The following is a 27,414-nucleotide window of genomic DNA, read 5'->3' on the forward strand; positions in this document are numbered from 1 at the left end:
GAAGTAACAGTGGAGAGAGAGATGAAAGTGTTGGAGAGCAGAAGTCAGAAGTTGCATCCAACGCCCTTAGCGAGCACCCAGAAGGCATAGCTTTTATTTGAACAGGAAATAAGTTGTTGTTTTCCTGTTGGCCTTTAGGAAATCAGATTTGGATCTGCTGATGACTAATTTGTGTATGTTGCATGCTTTGGTGTAGGCAGAGAATGAAGATGGAGTTCTTGAAACAAGCCATTTGCAGCAAGCTGCATATTTTTCTTTGACTGCTTTGGTACACTTTTGGTTGAACCAAAGCTTGGAAAGTGGATGAGGATTATGCCTTGAATTGGGATTGAAGGTCTACATGCCGGTGAGAATAATTTCTACAACTTCATTGCAAGTGTTAGGGTCAGATGAGCAGAAACAATAGCCAGACCAAGAAAAGGAGGACCAGAAATTTTGGAGGTCCTCTCAATTGGCTCCGTTGTAGTGCCAGAGGATGTGAGGTTGAGAGTCGTTGAGGGAGGGACATTCTATAAAAGATGAGACTTGTACAAGATTGTGGTCAGAGTTGCCAAGAGGAGAGGTGATCTCTACAGTATATCTGGAAAGAGAACTCATTAAAAAAGTGATCCAGAGTATTTGGCAAGTAAAGCAGGTTATGAAGAATTTAAGTAGGTAGATGTACAATTTATATTAGGTTGTTACTTATGGCAGAGACTTCTGTTTCTCATCCAGCTTGGTCAGTGGTGTTGGAATTGTGGATTGAGGTTGCCCAGGGAGATGACTCACAATTTGGATAGCAGTTGTAAGATAGTCAAGTTGCATGGAAAGAAATATGAAGAGATCAGTGTTTGGAGACCGGTTTGATTTGATTTGATTTTTTTTATGGTGTAAAGACATCAGAGGTCATACTGCACCAGAACACAGGTCACAGCAGTACACATGGTAATTGGTTGGTAGGACAATCACAAACATCCATGCCCTTGGCAGGATTCAAATCCACAGTCTCTTGGCTGGAGAGCAGATATGCTAACCCCCTCAGCCAACCAAGCTGGCTTGGAAACTGGTAAATGCAATAAATGAATGTTACTCAATAGAGCAAGGGACTTTGAGCCAGAAAATGTCAAAGGCAGGAGGGTCTAAATTAGCCATTCTCTGCAGGCTATGTCAGATTTCATAAAAGCCACCATAGTGGCAAAAAGAATCATGAAGTGTGTAGTTTGGGCACTGGATATGGACATTACGAGATATAGTTGTAATTTTGGGCTGTCAGGAATAGGATGTCTGGTGTGGAAGACTGCAGGTGGTGGTGAGCATCATTTATGTTTGTGTTAATGCCACGGATGTTAAAGTGAATGTGAAAATAAGTTTTTAGCGAAGAGACTCTGACTTGGTTTTTGTGTTGTGGCTGTTTATGATGTGACTTTTTGACAGCCTAAACCTACAGGAGTCTAGAAAAACTAATAACTGGTATGAGACCTAACACAGAGAGTCAGGGAAACTAAATTATAAAGGGAGGAATCATGAGAATGTGAGTGTAAGAGCAACAATTTTGTATAACTATGTTAATCATGGGAATGGACTTTGTCATGGAAATGTTGATGAGGAGAGAATGATTTCAACTTTGTGTTCGTCCAGTTCAGACCAACCTAACGTGTGCAAAGATGTCTACATGTATAAGGCACTAGAAAAGAATAGAGATCTGCAATCAGTCCAACTGTGTCATGCGGACTGCAGACAAGAGTATACAAAAGAACATGCAAGTAGATTATTATGTCTGTACACGAATGCTAGGAGTATCAGAAACAAAGGGATAGAGTTTGTTGCCTTAGTCAATATGTTGGGACCTCAGATAGGCATTAGTGAGACCTGGCTATCAGAATCAGACATACTAACTGGTATCGAGTGTAAAGCATATACTGTTTTTAGGAAGGATAGAGAAGATAGGAGAGGAGCAGGTGTGCTGCTAATGATATCGGATGACTTGAATCCAGTTAGAGTTGAGACCTATGATTGTAGTACTACTACTACTACTAGTAGTAGTAGTACTACAATCATGTATTTCATGTGGCAGGGAGTTTGAAGCCATCTGGTGTGAAGTGGAATCTAACAAGATCAATTACATAGTGGGGTTTTGTTACGGACCTGGTGGATCGGTTTCTAGTGATTAAGAAATGAATCACCAAATAGACAAGATGAGTGCAAAAAGAGTAATCATAATGGGAGACTTTAATTACCAAAATATTGATTGGGTAGCAGTAGAATCTCATGAGAAGAATGAAAATGCATCTATTGGGCTGTTGTGACAGAAGGAACTCGAGGTCAAAGAGTGTTACATTTGATTATAGTGTCAGAGGGCATTTCAGTTAAAGACATAACTATTCTGCCTCCGGTTGGTGACAGTGATCATGCGGTGACTAAGTTTATGAATGTTCCATTACATGCTGAACTACAAAGCATGAAATTATGACCAACTGAGGAGTATACTAAGTTCAGTGGGATGGGATCAGTTGCTGGATGGGAAAAATATCGACAGTGCATCTGAAGAATTTAAACAATACTTAAATGATGTGATACCACAGTGTGTCCTGAGAGTTCAAAGAATAAATAGGGTAAGAGTCAAATGGATATGTAATCTTATTAAGCAAGAGATTCATAAGAAAAGGATGATGTGGAAGGAATACCGTGTGCATAAGGATGATGTGCATTATGAAAATTATAAGCAGCAGGTTAGAATAGTCACAACTGTTGTACGGAAAGCAGTCTTAGTATGAAAAGAAACTGGCTCTGCATGATAGAGAACAACCCACAAGAATTCTATTGATTTGCAGCAAGTAAAAGAAAGAATGAATATGAAAGAATAACTCTTATAAATGCAGATGGCGTGACGGTTGTTCAACTAATGAGCACCCATTTTGTTAAAAGCTATCAAGCAGGTGTATGCGACATTGAAGTGAATCTTCACTGAATGAAGAAACTGAGGTGTATAAGGATGAAGTATTAGAGCTGTTGCACAAACTGAATAAGAATTCAGCAATAGGGACTGATGGGATATCAGCAGTTGTGCTAAAAGAGTGTTCAGCTGAACTGGCTATTTCTTTGACCAGGCTGTTTAATATGAGTCTCAGAACAGAGATTTCCCAGGAATGGAAAGAATGTATGGTAATTCCATTGCACATGGGTGGTGCAAAGACCGATGTATCCAACTGTCAACCAATTAGTGTCTTATGGCTCGCATTCAGAAATGGGTTGACAGTGAATCTATACTTTGCAATGAGCAACATGGGTTTACTAAGGGAAGGTCATGTTTTAGCAACTTGCTCACATTCTATAACAGTGTTACCATTGAACTAGACAAGGGGAATGGATAGACCATGATACTTCTGGATTTTGCTGAGGCTTTTGACAGAATACAGCATGGTAGACTGTTGCATAAATTGGAGAAAATGGGTTTGGATTATAGAATATTAGTATCGATAAGAGGGTGGCTGACTGACAGATATCAAAAAGTGGTATATGGGGGATGTGAGTCTGCAAGATTTAAGGTAATCAGTGATGTACCACAAGGATCATTTCTTGGTCTACTGTTATTCAATCTGTACATTAATGACATTTGGAAGGATATGACAAGCGACATCCAGCTATTTGCTGATGATGCAAAGATAGGTAGGATAATAACGAATACTGCTGATATGCAGTACTTGCAGAATGATTTGAATAGACTGGAATTGTGGGCATGGGAAATTGAATGTCAGTTCAATGTTAGTAAATGCAAAGTCATGCACTTTGGCATGATTGGATAGCCAATATCATATTATATTGGTGGGGTTATGCTAGAAGAAACTGATGAGGCTAAGGATCTTGGAGTGTTAGTGTATAGAAGTTGAAGTTCAGGAGCCATGTAGCAAGATTGCAAATACAACTCAAAAGATAATTGCAATATTGAAACCAACTTTCACATATAAAGATAAGGATGTCATTTTGCCTCTTTACAAGGCCTTGATAAGACCTCACTTGGACTATTGTGCATAGGTCTGGTCTCCTGATTTCAGTGGTGATTCTGATATATTGGAGAGAGTGCAAAGGAGAGTGTTAAAAATGATATCAGGATTAATGAATATTGATTATGAAGATGGATTGAGAATTTCTAGACTGTAGACACTAGCAAACAGGAGAAAGAGGGGTGATATGATTAAGACTTACAGACTTCTGAAAGGGTCATACAGGATTTCAATTGATGAAATTTTTTAATTTATGGAAGGTGGTGAAAGGACAAGAGAGCATTGTTGGAAGCTGAGAATTAATGCCACCAAGAAGGGGGTGAGGGCTAGATTTTTCTCTCATAGGGTAGTGCAAGCAGTGTGAATGAATTCAAGAATGAGTATGATAGCTGGTGCGTGTAGTATTTGGCCTCCCTCGATGAGTCCCTGACTCTGCGAAGGTGTCTCTTAATAATAATAATAATAATTACTGTCATTGTTTGTAGGAGCCTTCATAAGTTTAATCATGATTGGATGGAAAAATATAATGGGGATGTGCAATGAGAGAGATAGACTCTAGGACATAACTTCCATAGAGGGGGGGGGGAACCCAGTCTCTCTACCATGATGTGGCCTTGACAGTAGCTGACCTGCCAGAGTATGTGGCAGTGGGATTATGTGCCATTTTCTTGGGAAGCCTCCTGACTCGTTACTAACATGTTCAGGCCTGTGCACTAACTGGTTGCTGGCCTGTGGCACCACCGTTTTAACAGATGTACCCTCAAAATGGAAGAAGTTATGGATCTCTAAGTATGTTTGTCATGGCCTTGTAGAGAGGGTATCATGCACTGCATGGAGAAGAGAGGGAGGGAACAGATACTGGGATCCCTGCTCTGGTGATACTGCCATACCCAGTATCACCACCTCTGGGTCTGGCTGCCACTGATGAGACCTCAATAAGGGTTGAGGCCAGTCTGGGTAGTGGCCCTTCCCTTAGTGCATAGCATTATACATGTCCGCAAGGAGATGTGCTTTGCATTATGGGAGATACTAAGACAAGGAGTGATGAGAGCTTGGTCCACCTTTACCACGAATTGCCTCAGTCCTGAAGATACTTCAGGCGCAAACTTTGTTTTCTTACACTTGGATAAATGATTAAACTAAATATACCACATATATTTTCTTTTTTTCTTTTTTCCTGATACATTTATATGCATCCTTAACTCCAGGTCAGACAAGATTATCCTTACCTTAGCAGGTTAGGATAAGCTTTTGATTATCCTTACCTGCTAAGGATGATAGTCAAAAGTGATGAAGTAAAAACTGCAGAAATTACTTTATTTCTTCCTATGTTTTGTTTCCAGTTTTGTGGAGAATGTAGTTCTAATATAATAACATTTTGATATTACATAAATCCTCTATCTACTCTAATATCTACATAAATCCTCCAAGGATCTATTCAAATTACATAAGGAATAATTCATCAACCATGTTTGGAAACACATGTCACATTGTGAAAACTCATGGGATTGACTTTCCAGTAGATCTAGTAGCTCAACGTTTTTTGGAAGACAGTTATACTTAATTGCAGGTGACTGCCAGTGATATCATGGCAGTCACCTGCAATTGATAAAATAACATTTAAACATTAAACATTTCATCATTGTTACTCATTCGCTCACATTTTCAAGTCGCTTTGAAATTATATCCTCTTTATTTTCACTTCATACAAAACACCTTGACTGATGAGATCACTTAACTGCTATTTTATTTCCTGATTAGATTGTAAAAGTTGGCTTGGTATATTTATATCAATTCATATTTTAAACAATTTTGGTCTAATTAATTGAAAAGAGAAGAGCATTTCAAAAAGAAAGAACTTTGATTATGAAATTCGAATTTCATAATCAATTTCATAATCAAATTTCAATTGATTATGAAAAAAACATCTTTGATAAAATTAGACCAAAATTGTTTAAAATATGAATTGATATAAATATACCAAGCCAACTCTTACAATCTAATCAGGAAATAAAATAGCAGTTAATTCCATTCATTTCAGAATGGAAAGACATCAAGAGGAGTAGAGCAAGGATGCACCTATCACCTCTACTTTTTATTATATTTAATACAGTAAAACTCCGAAGTTATGCAGTAGGTGGGACCAACAAAAAGTGCTGTTGATAATTCGTACTTAAGTCGAATTCGCGTAACTTGGGGTATAATTTTGCATGTATTTTATATACACAAACATACAATTGGGACCAAAGGTTTACAAAAACACCTATATTTTTTAAGAAATATAATCATAATTATAGTTTTTCGTACATAAAAAAAGAAAGTTATTTCGATGTGGATGGTTTCATAAAATCTAATAGATTCGTCTGACTGCATAATGTCTTTTTCTTGTCACGCAAAATTTCTTCATAGCAAGCTAATGATTTTTTTATTCCTTGCTTTGTGGCTACAATTTGTTCCTCGTTAGAATCTATGTCCTCCAAAATCTGTAAACCTTTCTTTTATGATTGTTCTTACTGTGGATTCCTGTAGATCGAACGTCTTTGCTAGCTCAAAAATTTTCATTCCACCTTCAAAATCCTTAATAATGTTGAGTTTTGTTTCCAAAGTCAATGCTTTTCTTTTCTTGCTAGCTGTAGAAGAATCGGACTTGCTTCTTTTGGATGACATTATTATTTTTTATGTGATAAAATTTTTATCAAGAACATAACATTAAACAATCGCAAGGCTTGTAGACTATAAAAATCGCGTGTATGAATGGAAAACGCACAAAACACTGGCGAATGCAGCCGGCACCTGAAAGATACGACTAGTAGTGAGGCGTGAAGCAGGACGGGAATACGTACATATAAGAAACCGCGTAACTCCGGATTCGCGTAAGTCAGGGTATGACTGTATATATATATATATATATATATATATATATATAATTATCACTGGAAACAGCACAATCCATTTGGCATAGAAATAAAGATAGAGACACTATTATTTGCAAAGATCAGTAAAATCATCAAATTAAATTTCAGAATGAACTAAAGTAAAGACAAAAATATTGGCTTCCAAAGGTGAAAATCCAATAAGGAGTAAAATAATGATAATAATAAAATATTAGAACAAGTAAATACTTTCAAATACCTCAGATGTGATTTATCATATGAAGATGAAAAAAATATACACATTAATATAACAAATTTTATTAAAGTAAATGACATAATGAATAATATGTTTAAGTTATTCCTGGTATGAAAACACAGAATCAGACTGCATAATGTCCTGTCTAATCCAATTTTATTATATGGCAGTGAAACATGGATCCTAAAAAAGAAAAATGAATTCAAACAGCAGAAATGAAATTTCTCAGAAAAACAGCTGGATATACCAAGTGGGAACATAAACAAATGAAGAAATTTTATAGTTCCTGAATATGAAACCAGTCAACTACTGTATAAGTAAATATATATATATATATTTTTAAAAAAAAATGGATAGAACATCTAATTGAATGGACAGTAGTAGACTGTCAAAAATATTATACAGATATAAAATAAATGAAAAGAAGAATTGGACATCTAAGAGAGCAGTGGCAAGAGACTGGAACAGACCACTTGGCCTAAAATCCATAAGAAGAAAAGACAAACACCTTCAAAATTGTTCCATTTCTCTTCCAATTTCTTTCCCTTCAAACGTCTTTCCCACCTGTTCTATAATATTCTATAACTGAAGAACAAACATGTGATCAAGTAAAAAGGGAGAATATTTAATTAACTAAACTAGTTAACAGATATTTCATTTTGCGTATCATGAATGCAAATACAAAATTTCATCTTCTTAAATGTAAATGCATGTATACTATTATACTACAACACAGTTATAATTAGTTGTATTTGAATTAAACATTCTCCTCTTAGTTTTATGCACTGATGATGATAATAAAATCTTACTTAAAATGTCTATTAACTAGTTTAGTGAATTAAATATTCTGCCTTTTCACTCTGGTCACATGTTCTTTCTTTAGGTAGTGAAAACCCACAGGTGCTTGTACATTATATAATATACTTCCACTACTACTTTACCCGTTAAATTCTATTTTTTGTCACGATCTCTTTCTTTATTATTCATATAAATATAAATACCATCCTTATGCCATTGCATAAGGGCGGGAGCAGACTGGAAGCGTCTAATTATAGGCCAGTTTGTGTGTCATCAGTACTTCTTAAGATCTTGGAGAAATTAGTTAGGGACTGTATACAACATTGGGCAGATGAGGGTGTCACATGATAAGCTGATATTTAAGTTGCAGCACATGGGTTTGGATGTCAGGTTGGTCAACTGGATTCAGGATTGGCTATCCTATAGGTATCAGAGAGTTGTGTATGGTGGGGGGTAGTTTCAAGGAGGCAGAGGGTTACAAGTGGGTTCCCACAGAGCTCAGTACTGGGACCTATATTGTTTAACCTTTATATCAATGACTTGTCAGTGGATTGCAGGGGGATATTCAGTTGTTTGCGGATGATGTGAAGCTGGGAAGGGTTATTAGTAATAGTGCAGATGTGGTAGTCCTGCAAGAGGATTTGAATAAGCTAGACAGATTGGCAAATGAATGGGGGTGTCGGTTTAATGCAGAAAAATGTAAGGTCTTGGGGTTTGGGACACATCGATGGGATGCTGCATACTCTATTGGAGGAGCTATACTGGAGAAAGTAAGGGAGACAAGAGATTTGGGGTTGATCATTGATAGAAACCTGAAATTCAAGGGACATATTGCAAAGGTGGTGAAGGTAACACAGAGGAGTGCTGCAATAATGAGGACTGACCTGCAGAGATAAAAGAATTATTATTCCATTGTATAAGACCCTGGATTATACAATGGAATGATAGACTATTGTTCTCAGATTTGGTCCCTGGGATTTGAAAGGGATAAATTAACTGTGGAAAGGGTACAAAGGTGGATAACGAAGATGGTTTCAGGACTGTGCAATGTTAGTTATGAGAATCAGCTGAGGGAACTGTGGACTGCAGAGTTTGGTAGATAGAAGAAGGAGAGGTGATATGATTGAGACTTTTAAACTGTTGAGAGGTGGTTACAGGGTTGACACTAGAGAGTTCTTTCGCTTGGTTGAACAGCAGGAAGGAGTGATGACAAGGGGAGATATGAAAGTAAATTGTGAGCAAGAGGGTGAGGGAGTGGTTTCTTTGCATGGAGAGTGATTGAACCAAGGAATGCATTGCCTGATAGAGTGGTGAGAGCGAGAACGGTCAATGAATTTAAGGAGTGGTATGATAGACTTTATGTTTCCTAGGAGGGACCTCCCATGATGATTCTTGATAGACGTGTTTTCTAGGAAGGACCTCCTGCAATGAGTCTTTTGACTCCTTGGAGGCCTAAATAATAATAATAATATTTCAGGAGTTTCAGTTATTTCTCGACAAACTGAAATCAATCAAGGCCATAAAATTTGCCCTTATTTTTCAATCTCTACATCTTTTTTTTTTTTGCTTTCCTTTTCAGATCTCTGTATGTTTTATTTGATTCCAACCAATGTTCCCTCTAAAATCCTAGAGCACGTTACTATGTTACTAGGCAAGTGCACATGCCTTGTTACTTTGCACACAAAATTTTTGCTTTCATAATTTCTAATTTAGAGTCAATAATTTTTGAACATGCTGTAAAAACGAATTATATGTTAAATCACACTTGTCACTTATCTTATTTAGTAATTTTTCCAATGTCTACACTCCAATATTACTCTATCCCTTTCTTACTTAATACACCCTATTTAATTATTTTTAGCCTGTGCAATGGGAGTGAACTGACACTGTTATCAAGTTGCAGAGACATATTTGATTAGAGAGTCTACTGTCTAGATAGTACAGTAACTTGAAGTTGTGCAAACGCTGATGGATTTTTGTAGCTATGCAGGTTTAAGTGAATTCATGTGATGTTTGCAATTTTACAGGTTATAGCTATACGAAAAAAGGGAAACATTAAATGAGAAATCTTAAATTTGTGCACACATTGAGTATGAGACTGGAAATTTGTGTACAAAATGTTTTTCATGTGAACATGGGCTGAAAAAATGAGAGGTAACATTGATGCCAAATATTCTTTATGATGTAGCATTCTTAGGTGCATTATTGGTTAGAACAAATGAACAGTTTGAGTAATTGGCTTATAAATATTTGTTTTCATTAATAATTCTTTATATAGATAGCATAGCGGATTAAAATCAATTTTTTTTCCTTCCTTAGATTCCTTCAGATGGAGACTGGTAAGTAATTTTTGCAACCTTCCAACAGTTTCATATGAGTTATTTGATGACATTGAAATAACTCATGTTTGGGGGAATTAATGGAATGAGAGAGCATTTAAAAAGGATTAAAAATACTATTTAATTCTTCCCATATTTCATCTCAGTCAATCATATATACGAATGGTGTTCAACCTTTTTTACTATGCGAGCTACTTTTCTGTAAAAAGTTATTTGGTGATCTACTCTCTTATATATAAGTTATTCGGTGATCTACTCTCTTATATAGATCACGTTCCCCCAACCTGATATCTGATCTTGCACAAATAAACAATTAAAAAAAAATACACTTCTAAAAACTTTATTTGTGTATTTAAAAATTTATTTATCACTTTTAATTATTTTAATACAACAAATATTTTAATACAATAAAAAAAACAAATATATTGGAATAAAATATTTATTTCTCTATTTTGGAAAACCAAAATTAGAAAAAACAACAGATTGATTACAAACTCACAAGTTACAGGAAATGATGGTTGATTAAAATAAAAAGTTAATGTGAAATTTGGCATTGCTTGGGCCTCGAGTAGGTAGACCTAGTTAATCAGCTCCTAGGAGCTAAGTTCACATTATGGGTAAATACCAAGAATAGTGATCGGTGCTTGCTCCACCCTTACTATGAATTGCCTCAGTTTGCACTACCAAATGGGTCAGGTGTTGCACTATCCAGGTATTTGCTTACGCTTGGAATCGCCGAACTTTATATAGTTTCTATATTCGGCATGAAACTCTTTGAGTTTCTGATTCGGCTAAGAAACAATATGGGATATAATATCCCTTAACTTAAATAAGTTCATGTCGCCAAATTGAAGCCTTTGGCTCTTCATATAATTAGTAATCCAAATGATCATTTGTAATTTGGTTTCTTAATTGATTTTTTATGATGGTCATATTTGAAAAAGCAGATTCTGACAAGTATGTTGATCCGAAACACAACAGAATTTTTCGTGCAATATCAGTTAATATTGGGAATTTTTCATGTACATACTTCCAAATGACTTCATTGTTTATTGATTTTAAATGTAAACTATTCTGAATGTTTATTATCCCAAGTTCTACTTCAGCTTGGTTTATATCAAATAGCTCACTAATTTTATTTGAAATTTCTGTGATGTTCAAGTTTTCTTGAAATTGATTATTGATAAAAGATACAATCATTTCAGTTTTATTAAAATCTTTAAATCTTGAATTTATTTCATGAATTTTTTTATCTTTAAATCATGAATTTTTGGTTGATAGGGGAAAAAGAGGGGGTATGATAGAAACATTTAAGTTGCTTAAAGGATTTTATAGGATAGATGCTGGAGAAATGTTTCAGCACTTGGTGAGGAGGAAACAGAACAAGGGTTAATCCCTGGTTGAATAAAGGTGTGGTCAATAGGGTTGTGAGGACTATTTTTTTTGTTTGGAGAGTTGTGAATGATTGGAATGGATTGCCAGAGTCAGTTGTGAGGGCTTTGTCTGTTAATGGGTTCAAGGAGAGGTATGATAGATTGTGTGGATAGATTGGGTCTCCCGTGATGAGTATTTGGACTCCATGGAGATACCTGTATAATAATAATAATAAATAATCATTAATATACAAACTGAACAGCGGTAGCAGCAGCAGCTTACAGAGCTTTAAGGGAAACCGCTAGTCACCAGCTATCTCTTTGATTCGGTTTCACCATATACAGTAGACACTTGGTATAAAACCACTAAGAACAGAAAAATTGTTTTTTTAGTACAGGGTTTGCTATAGTGAATTTAGGAACGCATTCCATTCCAATGAAATAAAGAAAATCGAAAGAGAATATAAGAAATGGTGGAAAGAGAACAAAGGAAATTGAGAGAAATAAAATAAGGATATGGTGGGACATTGTACATTGCCAACAGAAACCAAACTTTATGAACAGAAAAACAATATGAGAATTTCAAATGCAATGAAAATGCAGAATTAATGTTTAAATGTACAAATTATATGTTGCTTAAATTAATGTCCCATCCCATCTTCCTTCTTATGTTAAGTCCCATTCTGCCTAATAACATGGATTCTTAGAAACCTGATATGGTAGTTAATCCTATTTGCATTGTCTGCTATAGCTGTGAATTGTGTGTGTGTGTGTGTGTTCTTCAGGCCAGTTTGCATGTTTTCCAGGATGAAAAATCCAAGGTTCTTGAAGGTAAAACAATGCTACCTTCCATTAGAAACTGGGTAACTCACCTTTAGTTGAGAAATCCTGATATAAAGGATCTTTGCATCCTAGATGGGATTTGAATCTCAGTCTTTCCAACCAAAGGGCATTGTCTGTACTGACTGAGGTACTGAGGCCATGAAATTAAGATCACTCACCTCTTCTTAATAACTTAAATATGTACAGTCTGTAACATTAAAGAAATATAGCCTTAAAACTTGCACAGTCATCTTTATAATTGGTTATCTCTAATTATAAAGAGAGGGAGGGAGAAGTTAAACATCAGTCTGCATATGCCAGCATTAGTCAGCTGAAGACTGGTGAGGTAAGGAAATGATTGCCACAGCTGGTGTATCACTAAATCAGCTTCCTAACTGGAACAAGACCTTATGATGAACATCTTCCATAAATCGAGTGTTTTCTTAGAAATGTAAATCAAAGAAATATGGTACATTATACACTCTCTGTCCAAAAAGAAACTGAACTTTTCGAAAATAGAAAAAAATAGTGACTCCACCTGTTGCATCTTTTTGTTATCGAACGTGGCAACCTACATTAGTGTTCTGTCAACTGTTTATGACATTTGTTTCATTAGAAGCCGAGTTATAGTGCCAAGAGTGACAGTGTGTTTTGACGAATGGTTGGAAAATGAGTTTCAAACAGACAGCTGTGATTGACTTTTGTGTTAAAATTGGTAAACGTTTTACCAAAACGCATCAAATGCTTCAAAAAGCATACGGTGATGAATGCTTATCCCTTACTCAAGTTTACGAGTGGTTTAAGCGATTTCAAAGTGGTCGTGAGATGTTTGAGGATGACAAAAAGTCAGGCCATCCAAAAACTGGACTGAGCGAAGTTAACATCCAAAAAGTGTGTGATTTCATCAAAGAAAACCTAAAATCGTCCATGAGATTGATTGAAGATGAATTGAGGATTCCAAAATCAACTCTGCATAACATTTTGACCGAGAGTTTGTGCCTTCGTAAATTGAATTCGCGATTTGTTCCCCACAAGTTGACCGACGACAAAAAATGTATCAAATTGAATGCTGCAAGGACCTCATTAAAACTGTAAGGACTCAAACTTCCTTGAAACGCTGGTTACAAAACGTAATGTTTTGAGTATGAGCCCGAAACAAAGCACCAGAGTGCTGAGTGGAGACCACCAGAAGATGGGCATCTGAAAAAAAGTCGCTGGAGAAGTCAAAAAGTAAAGACAACACTGATTTGTTTCTACAATTCCAAGGGCATTATCCACAAAGAATTCGTTCTGCCTAGCCAAACGGTCAATGGTGAGTTTTATGTCAAAGTTTTGAAGCGATTGATAGCGAGAATTCATTGCATATGCCATGAATATCGTGATGCAGGCAGCTGGTCACTTTTGAATCTCACCATCTCATTGTGAGACATTATTTAAGTTAAGGGATATTATATCCCATATTTTTTCTTAGCCGAATACGAAACTCAAAGAGTTTCATGCCGAATATAGAAACCATATAAAGTTTGGCGATTCCAATCGTAAATAAATACCTGGATAGTGCAGCACCTGATCCATTAAGGTAGTGCATGCTGAGGCAACTCATAGAAAGGGTGGAGCAAGCTCCAATCACTATTCTTGATATTTACCCATAATGTGAACTTAGCTCCTAGGAGCTGTATTATTGTTCAACATTATGAGAGAAGGTCACTACCCAGACCGGTTTCGACCTGTTTTGAGGTCTCATCAACGAGTAGGTAGACCTAGTTAATACCAAGTTTGTAGCGAACAGAACTTGCATCCCTTTTATGAGAATTGCCAAAAAGGTGTCCTAATAAATTACTAATTATATGAAGAGCCAAAAGCTTCAATTCGGCAACATGAACTTATTTAAGTTAATGGATATTATATCCCATATTGTTTCCTATTCGGCTAAGAAACATTAGGACACCCTCTTGGCAATTCTCATAAAAGGGATGTAAGTTCTGTTCACTACAAACTTAGTATTAACTAGGTCTAGCTTAATGACAGAAAACTAAGAATTGGCAAGAACCAAATATAAAGAATACAAAACAACAACATGAAAGTAGAAATGCAAACAATAATGAAAACATGAGAAACCTACTCACTGATGAGACCTCAAAAAAGGTCGAAACCGGTCTGGGTAGTGACCTTCTCTCATAATGTTGAACAATAATACAGCTCCTAGGAGTTAAGTTCACATTATGGATAAATATCAAAAATAGTGATCGGAACTTGCTCCACCCTTTCTATGAGTTGCCTCAGCTTGCACTACCTTAATGGATCAGGTGCTGCACTATCCAGGTATTTGCTTACGCTTGGAATCACCGAACTTTATATAGTTTCTATATTCAGCATGAAATTCTTTGAGTTTCGTATTCGACTAAGAAACAATATGGGATATAATATCCCTTAACTTAAATAAGTTCATGTCGCCAAATTGAAGCCTTTGGCTCTTCATATAATTGTAATTGTGAGACAGTTTTTGAGCAAAAACCAAGTTTGTGTGATGGATCACTCGCCGTATTCATCTGATTTTGCAGATGAATACGATTCATCTGCAAATGAAAGAAAAACGATATGACACCACTGAAAATATTCAAGCGGCAGTAACCACGACCCTCAACAGTATCCAAAAAACAGATATAAAAAACTCATTTAACGAATTAATTGACTGTGCCAAATGCTGTATCGAAACTGAGGGAGAGTATATTGATTGAAATAAATGATTTAAATAATTATAATTGGCCTGTGTTTTATTTTCTATCAAAAATTCGGTTTGTTTTTGGACAGAGGGTGTATAGTATTTCTTAATTTGAAGTTTAATTAAAAATTATGCACTTTGTGTGGATAATAGCTCATTTTGTGTTTGAAAAATTCTTGATTCATCAGGTAAAAAAGTTATTCTGATTTAGAATTTCTGATTTTTTAAGCATTATTTTGATTTTAGTAGTATGTCTTATTTTTGTAGTATATTTTGATTTTAGTAGTATGTCTCCACATATTTAGTTCATTATGAAGATTTCAGGTAAGTGACATTAATTTAAGCTAATGCTTATAACATTTCAAAATGTAAACATTAATTCTGCATTTTTGTTTTTATGATTTCATACTCTTATAGTTCTTTCTCATGTTTTTATTATTGTTTGCATTTCTACTTTCATGTTGTTGTTTTGTATTCTTTATATTTGGTTCTTGCCAATTCTTAGTTTTCTGTCATTAATATACAAATTCCCATGAATTCCTCTGTTCTCTTTTCCATGATTTCCTTTGTTTATGTATGGTTTCGTCTATACATAAGTATTGTTTTGCATCAGTGTACCATTTCCCGCTATTTCCTTTGTTGATGTGTTGTTCATTGTGGTAACATTGTTCCATCATCAGTATAACATTTCCACTATTACATTTGTCTACCGATTGTAACATTATTTGCTAGGAAATTCAGTCTATTTACTGTATGTAATAGTGCACTTAAAATGACATTTGTTCTGTGACTTAGGCAGGAGTTTTTTTTATGGTTTGTTATAGTACATTATCTCATTATAGTGGTGCTTGCAGTCTTGTCCATCTGCTATTCTATTCACCAATGTTTTTCCCACTGTTACATTTATCTACTGATTGTAACATTATTTGCTAGGAAATTCAGTTGAAAGTTTTGAGCTTTTATTGTATGTAATAGTGCACTTAAATAGCATTTGTTCTATGTGACTTAGACAGGAGTTTTTTTTATAGTTTGTTATAGCAAATTGTCTCATTATAGTGGTGTTTGCAGTCTTGTCCATCTACTATTCTATTCCCCAATGTTTTTCCACCAGCCGTTCTTATCCATGTCACGATGCCAGCAAGGTTTCTGTTCAGGATAGGGATTATTACTGACATCATGTTTCAACATAAAGATGTGCACAAATTGACATGGAGAAAAGATGGGAGAAATAAGAAAAGCCTGATTGACTGTGTTATTATTGATACTGATATCTTCATGCTGCTTCAGGACACAAGAGTATACAGAGGATTTGAAACCGGAAGTGATCACCAGTTTTGAGCAGGATGTCATATTGAAAAGAAGAGCGTTTAAGAAAGTTTTAAAACAAATCATAGTTGAGATTTTGAAAACAACAACCAAATGCTGGAGAATTAGTAGCAAACCTCGAAGAAAACATTGATTGATTCAGCCCGAGAATCGTGGTGAGATTGACTGCAAGGACAGAAAAATCAGAATTCCATGGTAGATAGGAAGTTAAAGAGACATTCAAGGAAAAGAAGAAAGCATACTGAAACTTTTTGGCAAGTAAGTCAGCTTGTGCTCTGAAAGAATATAGAGAAAAATGTAAGAAAGTGAAGCACAGTATAAAACTAGCTAAACAAAAGTCATAGGAAGACTTTGATAAGAATATAGAAAATAAGTGTCAGAAACGTGATAAAATGTTCCAAAGGTTGTTGAAATGACTCAGAAATGAAGAAGAGTACTACTGTAAAAGGAATCAGAGATGACAAAGGTAACTGATGAAAACTGAGGATAAAGATATTCTTGATGTCTTCAGTGATTACTTTGAAAGATTCCTAAATTAAATAAGCAGTGACAGTGTGATACCTCCAGAGAATCCAAAGACTCTTCGAGGGAGGGTACCTACCCTACAACTTTCTGTCTCCACCACTCATTTCACTAACTACAACAAACTGCAACTACACCAACGGCATCTACCACCACTAGCATTTTTACAGACAATCACAAACATCCATGCCCATGACGGGATTCGAACCAGCAGCCTTTTGGCTGGAGAGAGGATACGCTAACCACTTGGCCAACCAGGCCGGCAAATGTGATAGTAGAAAACATCCAGCAGAAATGCAGTCAGGAATATATATCAGTACTTGAAGTACAAAAGCAACCAAAAACCTGAAATGTGGAAAGGTAGCTGGAGTAGGTGATATTTGACCTGAAATGGGGAAAGGAGGTATAAAAATTTTACAGTGGCTGCACTGCATAATTCAAAAGGTCTGGTCAGAGCATTGAATTCTGGATGATTGGAAACTGAATGTGGGAATTACAGACGAATTTTCCTAAAATATATGTTTCTGGTAAGATTTATGCAAGTATTCTTGAGAAATGGCTGAGAAAAATTGTGGAAAGGAAGCTTGGAGAAGTTCAAGCCAGATTCAGACCAATATAGAGTGTCAGGATCATGTTTTCACTTTAATACAAATAGTGGAGAAGGGAATATAACATAGATCTGTATTTAAATTTTGTAGATTGGAGAAGACATATGACAAGATGCCAAGAGAAAAGCTGTTCAAAATGCTATAGTTATATGGTACAAATGAGGTATATCAGATAATATATAATCTGTATCTGAGTTGTAAGTCAGCAATTGGAAGGAAGTGAAAGAAGGAATTAAACAAGGTACAGAAGATATTTTGATTTTGAATCAGGTGTGAGACAAGGGAGGGTGCACATTATCTCCACTATTGTTCATCATCTATATGGATCACATTATGAAGGAAAGTGGTATTAAATCTATTATCAGAATTGGAGATGTTAATCTCAGGTCTTTACTTTTATACTCCTAAATAAATCCAGTACAAGTCTGCAGGATGCCCTGAGTAAATTGAAAAATGTGTTGTAATAAATTTGGTATGAAAATCAACAATAAAAAAGATAAAGACTAGGAAAAGAGCAGAAACATTGAAAACATCAATTGCATCCTGAATGGAGAACCTATAGAACAAGGAAAACATTTCAGTTTAGGCTCAATTTTTAGTGAAGGTGGCAAATGAAATTTGGAAATAGACAACGGAATTAGCAAAGCTAGTATGGTAGGAAGTAAACTGAATAAATTTATTCAGTTGGAATGAAACAGAACTAGGAAACAACTAAAAATAGTATTTAATGCTTCCAGTATTTCATCTCAGTTACTGAGATATTGTCATGGAGTTCAAAATGAGATGTAATACACACACACAAAGGAGCACAATACTAACTGAAACATGTAGATGAAAGACTAAAGTCTTAACTAGGTAGGGCACCTCCCCCCCCCCCTCTGTGGACACTTGTTGGCGTCCTAAGAAGTAAGCTGGAATCTCGAAGTATTAGCACTTCCCATATTTTGGGAAGTTTTATGCAACCATATTTATTTAATTAGGCTGATTTTTAAGAGAAACAGCAGATTCAAAAAACAGTTTTTCTCTTCTAAATTTACTGTGATGGAGTATGATAGTCTTTTTCCAATTGATTCTGTGAGCTGTATCCAAAGCATGTTCTGCAAGGTCAGATTGACCATAGTCATGACTAGAGATGTATTTGTTATGTTCTTCTATTCGAATTGTAGCTGATCTTCCTGTATGTCCATAGTAGGCCAACTTCCAGGAACAAGGAACTCTATAAACACCTGTAACTGTGAGGTGTGGGAGTTTGTCTTTAGTGGAGTGATAAGGATAGCTAGTTTTTAAGTGCGGCTTGAAAGTGGGGCAAAGATTGTATTTCTTTAAGATTCTGGATATTTATTCTAATGTGCCTTGGACATAGGGAATGGTGATAGCATTACTAAAATCAATTAGAAAAAAGGCTATGCTCCATCACAGTAAATTTAGAAGAGAAAGACTGTTTTCAGAATCTGCTGCTGCTCTTAAAAATCAGCCTAATTTAAATAAATATGGTTGCATAAAACTTCCCCAAAATATGAGAAACTTTAATACTTTGAGATCCCAGTTTACATTCTAGTTTGCCACAGGTGTCCATTTGTTCATTTGTACTTCCCGATGATGTCTCTGTAACTGATATGAAATATTGGACACGTTAAATACTATTTTTAATTGTGTCCTAGTACTGTTTCACTTCATTAAACTTTTATCATGACACTTTTTCCCAGTGCTTAAGCCTTAACACACAGATAGAAATAGCCACTTGATCAAAGACTGGAGGCTACATATATGAGAGTTCTAAGAAAGATTAGGAGAGTTACCAGATGGAGTTAACGGCAGTATCATATTAAAAATAAGGACATTAGGAAGGAACTTGACATTGTTAGAATTCAGGAATGTTTTAGCAGAGCTAGTCTCAGGTGGTTTGGTCACTTAAACAGAGTGGGAAAGGGAAGATTAGCAAAATAAGTGTTCTTTGACAGGAAAAAGACCCAGAGGAAGACCTAGATGGATTAATACAGTGGGAAATGATTAGAGGACTGAAATATAAGGTCTGATATATTGGAGTCTTGACACATAACAGATTGATTTGTGAAGAATCCTTGATAGGAAGTTAGTCATAATGTAACTTTTTCATGTAGTACTATCATAATATTAGTCATCTCCTGAGCTATACAATCCTAGACTTCTGCAGAGGTCTGGGATTATATAGTTTTAAGATCTTGGATAGTTTCAGGGGACTAGGATACAACCTCTAATAATTTTGGGGGACCTTTTTTTTTTGTTTTTGGATAGGTTTCAAGGCTGTATGTAGATTGATCACTGAATAGAATCAACATTTTTGGATCCTGTTCATAATGATGAAGTATTACCATAGTGTTTCGGTTATTTGTTTTGGTGATAATGATAATCTTGTTTTGGCATAGCATTTTAAGTGTAGCTTGTTCTGCCTAGGTTAAATTTCTTTTCAGAAAATTTCCAGAATTTAAAATCTTTGCTATATATAGCCAGATATTATTGGTGTTATGCAGGTGACTGTTGATGCCTCATTCTAATTTTGCAATAATTTGAAGACTGGTATTTCCTTTGGAGCTATTGCATGGTTATGGTCAAGCCTGCTGGTGTTATGCATCTTCTTTCTTGAGCTGGAAATACAACTAATTAATTACAATATATTCTGAAGGTAATTGAGGCTTTTTTTTATCCTGGTTAGATTATTAAATTTTTGGACTTCACTTTTTTTTAAAATTCTTTTTTGTGTTGAAGCATCAGAGATGTGCAAGAGAGAGAGAGAGAGAAAATCATCCCAAGTTTGGCATGCTGAAGAGCTTGCCCTGTAGTGCTGGAATAGTGTTGTGGTCTCAGCATGGTGCATGTGGCATTGATTTTTTATCATAAAAGAGCAAAACTAGTGCAACAGTAGATACAGAGAGTTTTGAGAGACTTAAACTTGGGCTTTATTTTAATCCAGATGGGAATAATGCCCGAGTTTTAACATCATTAAGTCTATGACAATACTAGTCTATGACATTTAAGTCAAGCTCAAGAAAGAGGCTATCGGCATCTTCGGTCTTGGCCATAACTATGCTGTAGCTCCAAGGGAAATGCCCGTTCTTCAAATTATGGCCACAATAGAACTAGTCATCTACAATCTCTGTATTGCCATTAATATCTGAATAGATGTAGCCAACATCTTAAAATCTGTAAAGCCTCAAAAAAGTAATTTATCCTATGCAAAAAGCTATGTGAAACCAGAATATTATCATCCCCAAAGTGGATAAGGATAATGCTATGGTAGTACTTGATCACACTGAATATAATTAAAAAATGTTGGTCCTACTCACCGATCTATCCACCTACCCCCTAACTGACACTGATACCTCCCAAACACACAAAAAAGACTAAAAACGTTCATCCATCATCTATCCTACCCACACTCCCAATAATATGGTGTTATAAAAACCTTAGTAAATACGGTTGAACATTCTGTTCAGGACACTTTTTTATCCAATGACTTCTTCCTTCACAAAATCAGCAGAGCTTTCTGCCCATCCTCCAATCTCCCCTTCCTCTCCCTCCTGAAACTATCCAAAAACTTAAAACCCATAATCCTAGGCATCCAGAGAGTTATGGATACCCAGGATTGCACAAACACAAAAATACACAAACAGAACAACCCTTGAGACCCATAGTGGACAGTGTCGTTTCCCTACTTATAAAGTGGCCAAACACTTTACCATAGACCTCTCTCTCTCTCTCTCTCCTTCATTACACACCACACTTCCTCCCATGCTAAAAATGCACTTCAGAACTTGTCAGATATTGTCCTCAGAAATGCTAACATTATGGTCAGTTTTGATATAGTCTTCCTATTCACTAATGTACCCCTGAAAGAAAACTCAGAACTTATTTATTCTCTTCCTTTCCCCTTCCTGACATATCAGACTTATTCACTTATGCCATACACTGTGGCTGTTTTATTTATTTGGCATAAAAAAAATCACAAGCAGATTGAAAATGTAGCTACTATGGGCTTCTCCATTTCCTCCCCCACTAATCTTTTCTTGGAAAATTTTGGAAACAGTTCTAAACTCTGTCCCTCTCAAACCCACAATATGGCTATGCTACTTTGGCCACATGGCAGTACATAGGAAATGTTTTTAGTAGATCTCAAGAGTCAGCATTTGAAGACTGTTTCGGCATTGCAAAGGAAAACAGTAACTGTCTGCCATTCCTTGATATTCTGGTCACCCAACTACACAACAGATCCTTATCTTTTTCAGTCTACAGAAAACCCACCCACTCTGGAAGGTTCATCCATCATCTATCCTACCCACACTCCCAATAGTATGGTGTTATAAAAACCTTAGTAAATAGGGTTGAACATTCTGCTCATGACACTTTTTTATCCAATGACTTCTCCCTTCACAAAATCAGCAGAGCTTTCTGCCCATCCTCCAATCTCCCCCTCCTCACCCTGCAAAATCCAGAGTAAAAAAAAAATCCATTGTCATTGTCTATATTTAGTGCACCTTAGAAAAAATCTCACATGCATTCTTAAAAGGTATAACACACAGACAGGCAATACCAAAAATTAGTAACCCTTATCCACTCACCAAAAACATCCTCTACATCAGGGGTTCCCAACCCCTATGCCCACGGGCACCATGGTGCCTGTCGACCAATTTGTGTGTGCCTGCCACTGTTCAACCGTGTGCCGTATAGTTTGAAATAATCATGCAACAATTCATGGCATGCTATATGACGCATGCGTTAATGACACATGACGAGTATTAAACGCATACACTGTAAAGTAGATGCACATTCGAAGTTGTTCATTCCAGTTTAAGAACTGGAATATCATCATATTCTCCTAATTATGAAGCACTGGCCAATGAAATGCAATACCAAAGATCACACTAACTTACATATATATATTTAAATTTTTATATAATGTAAACTTTTAAGTAATAAAACATTTGATTATAATGTAAACTTTGTGTGTATTCATTTAACAAAAGAATTCAAAAAATTTGCTTGAAAAAATAGATGGTGCCCGTCACCCTACCGGTATTTTAGAATGTGCTCAATGAAACATAAAGGTTGGGAACCCCTGCTCTACATCATCTAGATTATCCTGAGGTTTACAGTATCCCTTTTTCTCTGCAAGCCTACATACATTGGACACACACTGCAAGAACAGCCGGTTTCCATCTAGTAGAATACTGTAACTATCCATCTGTAGTATAGCTGTTCCAGGGTGGCAGACCAATCACCACATCCAATGCGGAAGGAGAAGGTGCCCTCCTTTTATACAGAAGCAGATGTAAATCTGAGACTATTTCTGGAATCTGCTGCATCACATTACAAAAAATCTGTAGACCGTCATTTTCGGACCTTCAGCAAGATCTTATCACTTCATCCATGAAGGATGTCACTTAGTATTGTAGGAGCTTGCTTTTTATAATCAGTCTTCTACCAGTGTGTTTGCATTCAAATACTAAGTTTTTCTTTCTGCCCATGAAGATGTCTTGGTGAGAAAGGCAAAATAACAGCTAAAGAAATTTAGTTAGTTAATTATCTCCAGATGTGTTTTCTCCATTGATAATCAACATCTATGCATCCATACCAGATTAGTGATGCTGCATGACTCTCTCTGACTCTATGGACAGATTTTCTGTCTTCATGATGCTGTTTTAGGTAGTTGTCTCTCAGTTGCTGCATAAATTCCATTTCCTTCTCTCTCTCTCTCTCTCTCTCTCTCTCTCTCTCTCTCTGTCTGTCTTTTTTTTTTCTCTCCTTTATCTACACTCCCTTTCCCTTGGCCTATAACGATCAACAATATATTTTCTCCTGTCGGCTCTTATCTCATGCTAGACAGCTCCAAATTCATGGAGCTGTCTAGCATGATTGTTCAATCCTACCTTCCTGCTGAACTTTTACCTTTTCATCTTGTTCTCTTTATCCTCCCTGAAAATGCAATATTTTTTACATTCTATACCTGTAATAAGATCTTCCTCCATTTACCAAGTCTCAGTCTGTGTATGCAAGATAACATTGCAGTGCATTATCTTCTTGGGAAGTTGAGACTTGGTTTCCCTAATTTTGTCCTATTTTCTCACTGAATAAAACTTTCTTCAGATACATAACTCTAGATTCATTCAAGCAAAATCCAACTGTCATATACATGTCCTTTCATCCAGACATCTGGAATTGCACACTGCTCCTCTAACACAACCTACACATTTTGACTCAAATGCAATCATGGCTGTTCTTCTCAGTTCAGTTTCATACTTTGGCAGTAGACTTACAAACATTACTGCTCTCAGCTCTCTCACTTTTTGTTCTGCTAGCAACTCTTTCACATCCTCTCACACTCCACACTTTTTACCATTTAAGTCATTCATTAAAATTAATTTCTTCATTTTAGATATTGCCATTCTAACAGTCAGTGGCGCACTCAGGATTTAATCTTGGGGAGGGGGGGGGACGAGCTGAGTAGATGATTTGAGAATACACACTACGCATTGCATACGACCTATGAGTGAGCATCTGCAGTGATCGCCAATACATGATACCCACTCGGTCTGCCTGAGCACTACTTTGTTCGCCTTGCTTTCACAGCGGCTGTGATTCCCGAGAGCTATAGGGTATTCCCACCTTACGTGACCGCTGATTTATAAATAGTATAGAAATAGAAGACACGACACAACATAAATAAAAAAATGAATTTTAATTTAAAAGATTTTTGGATAATCATGGAATAACCATATACTTTTGTCTTCTTACCCTCCTTTCTTTTTTTTCCCCCATTAATACTCTTCCCCTCTTATTTCTGCTTTCTTTCTTATTATTCTCTGCTGTACTACTTGCCAGACACTTCTTTAGTCACTCACTCACTCTGAATAAATGTAGTTTCTCTTTTAATGCCATCTTGCTATTCTCTTCTTTCACTACTTATTCTGTATCATCTTTCTTCTAACTCACTTCATCAATTGTACTTCATTATCTTTACTTATTCTTATATTTTTCTGTTAATTCTTTATAATACTTTCATTTTTGTGCCTTTTTCATAAACATTCACCCCACCACTGTCTTGCCACTAAGCACTTATTTATGATGGTGAATACATTGCATGTTCAAGCATCATACAAAAAATTCATTGTCATTCTCTTCATCTAGGGCACCTTAGAAAAAATCTCACATTCTTAAGAGGAATAATACACAGACAGGCACTAAAAATTAGCAACCCTTATCTACTCACCAAAAGATTCTCTTCATCATCTAGATCAGTGGGTCTTAATCTTTTTAATGATCGGCACCCCCTTGAATCTAAAAATAAGTTCTCGCACCCCCTTGAAAAATGTATTTCTATTTCTTTATTTAGGAAATTACATGTATTGCAAAATAATTTTATTTATTGAAAAATAAACACATACATTTACATATACATACAAAACAATATCTCAATTTTTAATGGCTATGTTTTGTTGTTTATTCATAATAATACTTTTGAAGCAAGGCTTCTTTTTTGAAAGAGCCATGCGTAAGTCATCACTTACATTTAAGCGATTTCTGGCTTTTGTTTTTATGTGCAAAAGTGATGAAATCCCATTTCACACATGTAGATGGTGGCAAATGGTAAAAGTGTCTGCAATGCTGCTTTTGCCAGCTGTGGATAAGATTCTAACTGTGTACACCAGAATTGTTCTAAGTCCAGTTTTTCAAATACCATTTGAATACGTGCATTGGCTCGTATTTCAATAAGATCGTCTTTTATTAAATAGCTGTCATCCACTGAATCTAGATCAAAATTTAGAAACTTCTCTCGCACCCCCAGGGGTGCACACACCCCAGGTTAAGAACCACTGATCTAGATTATCCTGGGGTTTACAGTATTCCTTTTTTATTGTGAGCTTACATAATCGGGACACATGTTGCTTCTCCCTTATTGAATTTCTTGAGTGATGATGTCTTAGCTGCCATTGCACCACTAGCTTCACAATAATAGTATATAATAATTAAGCATGCACAAACACACAACTGAGTTAAAAGTATTATAAGCTAAATCTAACATAAGTTACACAGTATCTCTAATTGAAAAAATTACATCTTGTTACAGAGACATATTTTGATATGCCTCTGTTCTTCCATGCATCATCTAGCTGGCTTTCATTGGTCAGCTTTTGCCAGCAGATTGACTCAGTAAATTTGTATGAAATTAGAAATTTACTCATATTTGTATGGAACTAGAAATTTATTTAAAGTTGATAACAAAGGTAGACCATTGAAATCCAGCTAAGTAGTGTGTGGGAGAATATTATCAAAATGTACCTCTGTAACAAGATATAATTTTTTAATTAACGAGACTGTGTAATTTTTGTTAGATTTAGCTTATAATAGTTTTAATTCAGTTTGCATGAGCTTTATTTTATATATAAACATGATAACTTTTTTTTATGGTGGATAGTTAGCTGTAGTAAATTTCCTTTACTGTTGTGCAAACCATTGGTCGGAAATTTTTAGTAGTTTATTATATAGAGCAAGATTGTCATTGTGAGAGTTGATACAGTGCCTGAAAATTTAGGACCATTGAACATTGCATTAATGAAATGCTACTATATATTCTTTAGATATTCTAAATTTCATATTCTAGAGTCTGTAATACATAACTTTTTTTTTTTTTATGGGAATCCCCCACCCATAAAAGGTAGTAAACTTATAGTACAGTTAGCTACTTTGTAGCAAATTCATGAGAAGATTTTGTCAGAGTGATACTTTGCTTAGAACTTTAATTTCCTTCAGAACATCATTGTGTCTATATAGATATGGTCATGACTTTTTGACAGTTTGTTATAGTAATGAGTTTGCTGCCATGGTGTTTGCTGTGTTGAGAGTCATATGTACATTAGTATTATTACCATGACTGGTTAGGATTAAATAATCTGGAAACTGATTATATGAAAACAACACCCTGAAATGTGAGAAAACTTTTCTAAGGGACCAGATTTGTATAGTTAGCAGCTGTGCAAAAAAGAAGCAGTGTTCTAAGCAAGAATTGACACCAAATTCTTTCCTTCATTGTTGCATAGTGTTCAGCATTCATTATGAAAAAACTTATTGCAATTACTACCGTGTTTGAGTAATAACTAATTAATATAAATTTAGTTACTGAAAATTTCAATCCACCAATACACAGACCACCAATAGTTTGGCAAGAAATAGAAATGTCTGTATCCCCACACAATGTAATAAAAACTAAGACTTTATCCTACACCCAGTTTGGTCTGCTTCGATCTAACAACCCCCGAACCTGAAATATGATGCACATCATTCCACAGAACTCAACAGCAACAATTAGCATTGTTTCACTGCTATATACATAGAGAGGGAGAGAATAATTAATACTTTTTTTTTTTTTCTAGTCACTTGTTTATATGTACTGTTTCGGCAGGTATTCTTATGATGTAAGTCTGACAACTTATGAAACTTGTTGGGTTATGTTGTTTATTTTATTAAATCTGTTATATTAAACCTGCCAGAATCTGTTGTGGGTGCCATGTCTGTGAATGAATTCAAAGCAAAGTATGATAGATACTGTGCAAATGTTGAATAGTTCTTAACACAATGTTTGGGAACTCCCTTGATGAATTTAAGAACTCCTTGGAGTAGCCCATAATAATAATAATAATATGTTTGGCACATGAGGATTAAGGGTCTTGGATTTGCTCATCTCATCAGAGGATGTAATTATAAATGAGGTGTCAATTCATCACACCAGTTGGTGAGAGTGACCATGAGGTGATTATCTGGGTG

General features: G+C 35.7%; 1 protein-coding gene across 2 annotated transcripts in view; it reads left to right on the forward strand.

The window, feature by feature from the left end:
- Positions 1-27,414, forward strand: part of LOC150103160 (deubiquitinase OTUD6B-like) — a 420,347-nt gene that overhangs the window by 262,446 nt on the left and 130,487 nt on the right. For both annotated transcript variants that reach the window (XM_090398214.1, XM_090398215.1), the window contains exon 5: positions 10,227-10,246. In XM_090398214.1, the coding sequence (XP_090254340.1) occupies positions 10,227-10,246 (20 nt within the window). The remainder of the gene's footprint in view (positions 1-10,226; positions 10,247-27,414) is intronic.

Source organism: Typopeltis vanoorti, chromosome 9 (genome assembly GCF_054136105.1).
Source record: "Typopeltis vanoorti isolate ZY-2024b chromosome 9, IOZ_Tvanoo_1.0, whole genome shotgun sequence".
NCBI lineage: Eukaryota > Metazoa > Arthropoda > Arachnida > Uropygi > Thelyphonidae > Typopeltis > Typopeltis vanoorti.